The sequence below is a fragment of the Penaeus vannamei genome, chromosome 15, assembly GCF_042767895.1.
Source record: "Penaeus vannamei isolate JL-2024 chromosome 15, ASM4276789v1, whole genome shotgun sequence".
In the NCBI taxonomy this organism is placed as follows: Eukaryota; Metazoa; Arthropoda; class Malacostraca; order Decapoda; family Penaeidae; genus Penaeus; species Penaeus vannamei.
Genome location: NC_091563.1, coordinates 31,005,104 through 31,015,103, shown reverse-complemented (window position 1 = coordinate 31,015,103; position 10,000 = coordinate 31,005,104). Strand labels below are relative to the sequence as shown.

The 10,000-nt window shown below is 50.1% G+C and overlaps 1 protein-coding gene across 1 annotated transcript in view; it reads left to right on the top strand.

Annotated features, from left to right (window-relative positions):
• Window positions 1-286: 286 nt before the first annotated feature.
• gpp (DOT1 like histone lysine methyltransferase grappa) overlaps window positions 287-10,000 on the top strand; it is a gene marked incomplete at its 5' end in the record, with an annotated part of 59,238 nt that continues 49,524 nt past the window's right edge. Inside the window, 1 exon segment of the mRNA XM_070130638.1 lies at window positions 287-350. Within this exon segment, the coding sequence (XP_069986739.1) occupies window positions 287-350 (64 nt within the window).

Here is a 10,000-nt window from a genome sequence, read left to right as displayed (position 1 = left end):
TGTTATTAGTTTATGTTGTCATATTATTTATTGTTATTGGTGTTATCAATTGTTATTATTCGTGTGTATTTGCTGTTATTGTTATTATTTTCACGTGTATCATTATCATTATTATCGTTGTTATAATCATTGTGATAATTGTAATTATTATAATTACAAGTTAACATTACTGAAAATATTATCGCTGATTGCAATCCTTACGGTCAGTATAGACTCATGATGAATAGTTATCGTCAGCATCGCCACCCGCGTGCAGCTTCCCTAACCAGCCGCCCTTTGCCCGCAGTTACGAGAGCATGAGGCAGCTGTGCGACAAGTACAACCGTGCCATCGACTCCATTCTTCAGCTGGTGAGTACCGTACGTGTATCTCCCGAACCTTGTCTTGCCCTAACAAAATTCATCATCATCTTCATCATCATCTTCATAGTCATCATCATCATCATCTTTATCTTTATCATCATTATTAGCATCTTTATCTTTATCATCATTATTAGCATCTTTATCTTTATCATCATTATTAGCATCTTTATTAGTATCATCATCATCATCTTTATCATTATCATCATTATTAGCATCTCTATCTTTATCTTTATCTTCGTCTTTATTATCCGTGCTATCTGTATTATCTGTATTCCTTGACCGATTTTATTGAAGTATTTTGTTTTGGTTTTCTTTTCTTTTCTTTTCTTTTCTTTTCTTTTCTTTCTTTCTTTTTGTGTGTGTAATGTTGGTCAACTTCGAGTCGATTTTGGCTTGTGTAGTATTATGGGGCTACGTGTTTGTGTACACGTGCGTTTGGATTTTTAAAGGTTGCAACTCCTTCCTTTGCCTCTTTCCCGTATACCATCCACCAGTGCTTCCTATTCCTCCTCTTTCTTCTTCTTCTTCTTCTTCTTCTTCTTCTTCTTCTTCTTCTTCTTCTTCTTCTTCTTCTTCTTCTTCTTCTTCTTCTTCTTCTTCTCCTCCTCCTCCCCCTTCTCCTCTTCCTCCACTTCCTCCTCCTCCTCCTCCTCCTCCTGCTCCTCCGCTTCCTCCTCCTCCACTTCCTCCTCCTCCTTCTTCCTCCTCCCTCCTCCTCCTCCTCCCCCTCCTCCTCCCTCCTCCCTCCCCCTCTCCTCCTCCCCTCTCCTCCCCCTCCTCCTCGTCGTCATGCATCAGCGCTACCATGACGTCATGCCTACGTCATGGCTTCCACCTCATTAATTTCCCCTTCGTTGTGTTACGCTGCTCGGCGTGAAGATGGGGTACGATTTTCCCTCGAGTTTGGACGTGGCGGTTTTTGTCGTGTAACGTCTTTTCTTGGCAGTATGTGTCAGTTGTGCTTGGAAGCAGACCCACGCTCTCTCTCTCTCTCTCTCTCTCTCTCTCTCTCTCTCTCTCTCTCTCTCTCTCTCTCTCTCTCTCTCTCTCTCTCTCTCTCTCTCTCTCTCGCTCTCTCTCTCTCTCCCTCTCTCCCTCTCTCTCCCCCTCTCCCTCTCTCTCTCCCTCCCTTCCTTTCTCTCTCTCTCTCTTCTTCTTCTTCTTCTCTCTTTCTCTCTCTCTCTTCTCTCTCTCTCTCTCTCTCTCTCTCTCTCTCTCTCTTTCTCTCTCTCTCTCTCTCTCTCTCTCTCTCTCTCCCTCCCTTCTTCCTCCTTCCTCCTCCCTCCCTCCCTCCCTTCCTCCCTCCCTCCCTCCCTCCCTCCATCCATCCATCCATCCCTCCATCCATCCCCCTCCCTCCATCCCTCTCCCTCCATCCCTCTCCCTCCATCCCTTCCTTCCTCCCTCCATCCATCCCTTCCTCCCTCCCTCCATCCCTTCTTCCCTCCATCTCCCTCTACCTCTCCTTCTCCCCCTTCCCTTCTCCCCGCACCGAGCAATTCCAAGCCGAATTTCACGAAGATCGCGAAGACCAGAGTGCGGAACCGTCGGTCGACTGCGCGTCACCTTCGTCCCGGGATGAGGGGTTCACGCGGCGGGGTTCAGCGCCGAGGAAAATCGGGAAAGGCGGAGGAATCGCGAAGGACGAATATCGGAGCCGAGAAGAGAGGGGCAGAAACGCTCCCTTCAAGGCATCTTTAATACACACGCGCGCAATCATACACGTAAATGCACCATCGGCATAATGTTGATGAGTGTATTTAGACGTGAGAATGTCTTACTGCGTGCACATGTAGGTAAATACATATAAATAAATACACATAAATGTACACAGACATGCACAGAAATACTGTAGATGTAAAGAAACCTAAATAAATCACATACATGCATACATACCGACATACATAAATAGAGAGAGAGAGAGAGAGAGAGAGAGAGAGAGAGAGAGAGAGAGAGAGAGAGAGAGAGAGAGAGAGAGAGAGAGAGAGAGAGAGAGAGAGAGAGAATGAATCTAAACCCCCCCCCCCTCCCTCCCTCCCTCTCACACTCGGATTCCTTTGACGGGTGAACTCAGCATTCGGAATTGTCTATTTTTTTCCCCAGGTGCTACATTCTACCAGTTTTTTTTCCCTTCAGTCTTTCTCTCTCTGGCGATTAAACGGGTTGAGATCCTGAAGCCGTTCTCGCCTCGTGATGGCGAGGGTGGTCGGGGTGGGGTGGGGGGGTAGAGGGGGATGCATGGTCACGGCAGCATCCGGCCAGAGGTCACGGGTCGCATTCCAGGAGGTCACCTCTCTGGGGCGAGGGGAAGGCCGTCTAAAGGGGGGAGGGTGGGAGAAGAGAGGGTGGGAGGGAGAGGGACGGAGGGAAGTAGAGAGAGAGAGAGGGAAGAGAGGAGAGGGACGGAGGGGAGGGAGGAGGGAGGGAGGGGAGGGAGGAGAAGGAGAAGGAGAAGGAGAGAAAGGGGGATGCGGAAGGGAGAGAGAGAGAGAGAGAGAGAGAGAGAGAGAGAGAGAGAGAGAGAGAGAGAGAGAGAGAGAGAGAGAGAGAGAGAGAGGGAGAGGGTGGGGTGGGGGTAGGGGGTAGGAGACCGAGCGGAGGGAGGGTGGGAGGGTGGAGGCAGGGTGAAGGAGGGGGGAGATAGCGAAAGAGAAGGGGGTGGCAGCGTGTGTGCGCACTAAGGGTCCACAAGCTGACTAATGAAGCCAAAGAGAGGGACACGTGAAAAATCGACTTAAAGGAGACGAACTGTCACAAGAGCGAGGAGAGGGAAGATGAAGGGAAATGCAAAGGAAAGGATTAGTGAGACCTTTTGACGGCAGATGCAATATGTCTGGTAGACGCACACGCACATGCGCGCGCGCGGACACACACACACACACACACACACACACACACACACACACACACACACACACACACACACACACACACACACACACACACACACACACACACACACACACACACACACACACACACACACACACACACACACACACGGGCACGCGCGTAGATATATATATATATATATATATATATATATATATATATATATATATATATATATATATACACACAAAATGATAACAAGAAAAGAACGGACACCGAACCGAGGAACGCCGGCCAACGTCATGCTCCAGTACGAGACGATACACAAAAATTGCAGCGGTTGCGAAGACCTTGTCAGAGCTGCAGTACATCGCCCTTCAATTGGGTTTCCTTGGCAGTATTGATGGTCGAAGCAAAGCAACGGCAGACTGGATTCGGCGTAAAGCAGGGCTGTGGCAGCGGCTTGGCGTCGTTGATGGTGACGAGTTGAGTGTCAGCGAGGGGAGGGGTGGTGGGGAGATGGGGAGGGGGAGGGGAGGGGAGGGAGTGCAGCAGGCAAGCAGGCAGGCTAGCTGGCTGGCCCTCCTCTGGCCCTCTTCCTCTGCCACCCCTCCTCTTCCTCCTCCTCCTCCACGCCTTCTGGATCAATACGTCCCTGGCAGTGGACCAATCCCCACCCACCCACGCCCGCACGCGGCGTATACGCTCGCACACGCCGCCCTTCCCTCGCTCCCAAACACCCCACCAAAAGTCCGACACAATTTTCTTCTCGTCGTTTCTCAGTTCGCGTTCCTTTTTTATTCCTCTTCGCCCTTCTGTATATACATTTTCTTCCTCCTCCTCGTTCTCTTTCCCCTCATCTTCATCCTCGTTTTCTTCTTTCTCCTCCTCTTCCCCTTTCTCTCCCACCTCTTCTTCTTCTTCTCTCTTTTCCTTCTCTTTCTCCACCTCATCCTATATCTCCTGCTCCTCTTTCTCCTCCTCCTCTTCTTTCTCCTCCTACTCTTCCTCTTCTTCTTTTTATCCCTTGCTGCATGCACCCCAAGGGCTTCGCGGCTGACTTTTGTAATACCATTGCAGGTGACAAGATAGGGTTCAGAGGCAGTCCGTCGGTTAGGAATGGGGATCAGCTTGCACTTCCACCGATTAGGAATGGGAATCGGCTTACAGTTCCCTAAAAAAATGCCAGTAAGAGACGGCCAGTTAGTCCGTAAACTTGATTAAGAGCGAGGCAGAAAGAAGCCAAGTCGAGGGCGCCCGTCAGCAAATCAGAATCAGGTGTCATTCAGTTGGGAAATCACCCACGAATTAGTTACTGGCGTTAGTTGGCGTGCATGTCAACCTTTCGTTTGCCGATCCTGGGAGATGAGTGTTGAGACTGGCTGACAGATCTTACCCCAAACAACAGCGATATCCTTGCCACTTTTCTTCCCCCTCCTCCTCTTCTTCTTGTTAATCTTCCTCTTCCTCTTTGCTTCCTCCTCTTCCTTCCTCTCCTTCCCCTCCCCCCTCTCCCCACATCCCATCCTCCTGCGGCCACTGTGGCAGTGCGGCCAGGTGGAGAGCCTTCACGTTCCCTTTGCTTCCATTCTTTGTACTCCGGGATATTGATCTCACTCTCGCCATGGGTGCGTGATGAGGCGTACCGTGTGTACCCTGCGTACCAGTGACTGCCGGTAGCAGCACGTGTCTGTGGCTCTGTTCCCTTTGCGGATGTTTGCGTCTTTTGTAAATTTTAGGGCGTGAAGCAGATGAACTGGAAATTGATGCCTCGTAGTTTTTTATTGTATTTGAGTAAAATAGTGAAAGGGGGAAGGCAAAGGTGATGTTTACATAGGCCTACGCGCTGAAACAACTGTATTTGCAGATTCTGCTTTCCATATCACCAGCAAGGCACTCGGGTAAGCACACAGGGTAGCGTGCGAGTGACATCACTAGCAAAACACACTGCACTTGGCAATGCTGTACAGATTCCCGTCGGTGGCTGTCAGTATCATGTGCCATAATCGTCTGCCTTTTATGGTTCGTCGTCTGTTAGTGCCATCGGTGGGCGATGCCACGGCTCTCGGATGGAGCTGTTTTGTGCACTTCTGTCGGCGCCGTTTGGGAAGCTGGGAACTTTGGCCTTGGCGAATTCGGCCTCTATTCGCTCTTGTGTATATTCGTTCTCGAGCTCTCTCTCTTTTCTCGTTCTTCTTTAGCTACTCTATGCTGCGTGTGTCTATCGTCTATATTTCTTCTCTCTCTCTCTCTCTCTCTTTCTCTCTCTCTCTCTCTCTCTCTCTCTCTCTCTCTCTCTCTCTCTCTCTCTCTCTCTCTCTCTGTCTCTCTCTCTCTCTTTCTCTCTTTCTCTCTTTCTCTCTTTCTTTCTTTCTTTCTTTCTTTCTTTCTTTCTTTCTTTCTATCCTTCTAGAGGGTCTAGACTGCTTGAGTTCGTCATTGGGTTTCAATCAGAGGTTTCCACCGCGAAGAGAGGGGATTCTTGAAGACGCACAAGCCAAGCATCCCATCTCCGCCACCCCGGGAGGGCAGCTGCCAAGTACAGGGGCCTTATGAGGAACACCATAACGGCGGCAGGTGGAATCATACGCCTCATGCCCATAAGCAAATTATCCGCTCTTATTAGTTCGCTTACGCAATAGATAACCCTTTTAAGTAGGAGAGAGGATGAGGGAGAGGGAGGAGAAGGAAGAGGAGGAGGAGGGCGAATTGGTGAGTAAGGCCATCGTAACAAACACCGTTATATCTTTACAGGAGAGGGAGAGAGAGAAAAAAGGAAGAGAGAAAGGAGAAAAAAGAAAAGGAGAGAGAGAGAGAGAGAGAGAGAATTTATTGAAAAAATAACAATAAAGGGAGAAGTGCAGGCTAACGAAAGAAGAGGTTTGAGGGAGAGGGAGAGAGAAGGGGAGGGAGGGGAGGAGGAGAAGGGTTTACGTGTTGGGGTTGAGTTACAACGGTGTTACAGGGCGAGCGTGCGTGCGTGCGTTACGGCAGCAGAGGAAGGGAGTAGGTTATTGGTGCGGTGTTATAAGCTACGGTCGCTAGAGAGAGAATCCCGTTACGCTGTCGTGTTATGAAGGCGGGAGGGGGAGGGAGGGGTGGAGGGGGGTGGAGGGAGGAGAAAGGTTAGGGGAGGGAAGGGGAAGGAGGAGGGAGGAGGAGGTACATCTCAACCGGGAGCCCATCGGCGAGGGAGCATTGTGAAGTGTGGGAACTGTCTTGCTAAGCCTTTCTGTCCTCTCTCCATTCACTGGTTTCCTCCCTACCTCCCTCCCTCTCTCTCTCTCTCACTCTCTCTCCTTTTCTTCCCCCCCTCTCTCTCTCTCTTTCTCTCTCTGTCATCTCTCTCTTCCCTTCCCCTACACGAGCACCCTCACCCCTTCTCCTCTTTCTTCCCGGAGCACCTGCCTCCCCCGACGCCGCTGGACGAGACACTTCCATCATTGCATTCTTTGGGCCTCTCCCTTCTTTCTTCTTTCTTTTTCTTTTCCTTTTTCCTTTTTCCTTTCTCCTTCGTGTGTTTCTCTCTCTCTCTCTCTCTCTCTCTCTCTCTCTCTCTCTCTCTGCCTCTCTCTCTCTCTCTCTCTCTCTCTCTCTCTCTCTCTCTCTCTCTCTCTCTCCCTCTCCCTCTCTCCCTCTCCTCTCCCTCTCCCTCTCCCTCTCCCTCTCTCTCCCTCTCCCTCTCTCTCTCTCTCTCTTTCTTTCTCTCTCTCTCTCTCTCTCTCTCTCTCTCTCTCTCTCTCTCTCTCTCTCTCTCTCTCTCTCTCTCTCTCTATATATATATATATATATATATATATATATATATATATATAGATAGATAGATAGATAGATAGATAGATAGATAGATAGATAGATAGATAGATAGATAGATAGATAGATATAATATATGTATGTGTGTGTGTGTAAGTATATGTATATATGTATATGTAGAAGTTGTATCAAAACAAGAATATTAGTATAGTGCTATAATTTATCCATTATTACTGTTGCTTATTTCCTGCAAACGTTTTAACCAGAAGAAAGACGAAAGTAGCGCAAACAAAAGCTCAGCTCCTCTAAATCAGGAAATAAACCATGGACGATGCCGATTAACGATTGTAAGGAGGAGAGACGCCAGAGATGGACTGTGCTTTCGCTGCCGTCGTCATCTGTCTCGAGAACTATGAGGGCGAAGCAAATCAGCTGTTTGGTTACCCCTCCCCCTCTCACTCCCCCCCTCAACCTCATTAACCACCTCACTTACGATTTTCCCTTACCTGTTTCGTTCTCTTTTTCATTTTCATTTTCTACACTTTCCTTTCCCATACCCTTCCTTCACCCTCTCTCACGTACCCCCTCCTCCTCCTCCTTTCCTCCTCTGCCTTCTTTCCTCCTTTCTCCTCCTCTTTCTTTCCTCCTTTCTCCTCCTCTTTCTTTCCTCCTTTCTCCTCCTCTTTCTTTCCTCATTCCTCCTCCTCTTTCTTTCCTCCTTCCTCCTCCTCTTTCTTTCCTCCTTCTTCCTCTTTCTTTCCTCATTCCTCCTCCTCTATCTTTCCTCCTTCTTCCTCCTCTTTCTTTCCTCCTTCTTCCTCCCTCCTCTTCTCCCCTCTCCATTCTCCCCTTTCCCGTCCGCGTCTCCCCTCTTCATCGCAGTAATAATAATAATACCTGTTGCTGGCGTAATACCGTCGGTTTTGTGGAAAGGCGATGCGGTTGTGTCTGTCTGTCTCTTTGTTTTATGTTTGTTTTGTGCATATGACGGATGAGATACGCCCCGTGGTTTTTTCTTTGTTGTTGTTTGTTTGTGTTTTTTCCCCTGTGTTTTTCAATTGATAAGGAGGACGATAAGAGCGATAGGGATGTGGCCTTGTCTCGGGAGTTAAAGTGTCAGGACGAAAGAGACGTAGATGATGAGGCAGAAAGGGTATGAGGACCTCGATATGCTCGACAGGGAATGCGGGGGATTAGAGAAGGGGAGACGAAGCGAGGAGACGCGAAAGGGAGGAGAAGAGAGACGAGAGAAAATCAAACGGGAGAGAGAGAGAGAAAAGCTACAAGACGAAGCGAGGAGACGCGAAAAAGGGGAGAAAAGAGACGAGAGAAAATCAAACGACAGAGAGAGAAAAAAACTACGAGACGAAGCGAGGAGACGCGAAAGAGGGGAGGAGAGAGACGAGAGAAAATCAAACGGCAGAGAGAGAAAAGCCACGAGAGTAGTTGGAGAAGGGTTGGAGGGAAGGAGGATGGGGGGGGGGGGTACAAAGACACCTGACGGTCGGAAGCTGGGACGACTGGACATCGAGGGCACGGGGCAGGTGGGCAAGAGGGAGAGGGGCACGAGGGGATTGCGTAAGAGAGGGCGCTATCCAAGGGGAGAAGAGGACGCTGGTCGGGAGTTTGAGAGATGGAGGAGGGAGGAGAAAGGGAGAGAGAGGAAAAGAGAAAGGGAGGGAGGGAGAGAGAGGAAAAGAGAGAGAGAGGGAGGGAGGGAGGGAGGGAGGGAGGGAGGGAGGGAGGGAGGGAGGGAGGAAGGGGGGAGGTTGTGGATTCCAGCAAAGCTCCTCCAACCACAGCAGCTTCCCAACTTCCTCTCTGCTCCTCCTTTCGCTTCCCCCTTAAAGTTCACGGTCGAAGATTCCAACCAACTTGACAACCCCCCATCCCCCCCGTCCCTGCCCCTCCCTCTTCCTCGGACCCTCAACCTCCTGGCCCCTCCCCATTCCTCTCCCTCCCCCACGGCCCCCCCTCCCCCTGGCCCACCAACCCCCATGGGACTTTGCAACGTTCGGCGCCATGAAGAGTTGCATCCTGCCTTTCCCACGCTCCGAACGCTCTTCCCTCGCTTCACACGATACCCGCCGACGACACCTCGTTCCCCTTCCCCTGCCCTTTCCCTCTCTACCCCCTCCCCCCCTCCTTCCCTTTTCCGTCTCTTCCTCTTCTTTCACGTTCCCCTGATACACCCTGCTACGAGTGTACAATGAGGTATGTCTCTCTATGTCTCTCTCTCTCTCTCTCTCTCTCTCTCTCTCTCTCTCTCTCTCTCTCTCTCTCTCTCTCTCTCTCTCTCTCTCTCTCTCTCTCTCTCTCTCTCTCTCTTTCTCTTCATCCATCTCTACCTTTATCCCTTTCTCCCTCTCTCGTTATTCTTCTGTCTTTATCCCTCTCCCGCCCCCCCTTCCTCCTCGCTCCCACACTAAAACTAAATCCCCCTTCTCCATCCGCCCCCCCCCCCCCCCACACACACCGTAACCAAATCGAATTTCCAAAGACAATGTGTTAGGTGTTTCGGGTCGTGGGAGATGGAGGGAGGGAGGGGAGGGGAGGGAAGGGAAGGGAAGGGATGGAGGGAGGGATGGAAGGAAGGAGGGGAGGGGGAGGGAAGGGATGGAGGGAGGGAGGGAGGGGAGGGGGAGGGAAAGGGAGGGGTTAACCAAGATTATCGCCACAGTTTAGGGCACAGATTTGGCTTCTTTTCTTTTTTTTACGGTTGGAACCACAATTTTTGGTTTTAGTGTGGGAACGCGTCCAGATAGGTGTCATCACCCCGGGTCCTCTCACTCTTCTCCTCTTGTCTTGCTTGTCACGCTTGTCACCCTGATCGCCCCGTGTCACACGCTCGTAAAACGGGACTGTTGTTTATTACTTGTTTATGGTAGGGTGGCCCGAAAATGCGCCTGGGAATTGTATACTTGTGGAGAGAGACATTGTCCAAAAATAATATGGAAATAAATCAATAAAAAAGTGTGACGCTAATCGGCCCGACAAGTTACTCGAACGAGCCTCATAGGCCCAGTGTTATCGGCTACTCTAGTGTGAATATA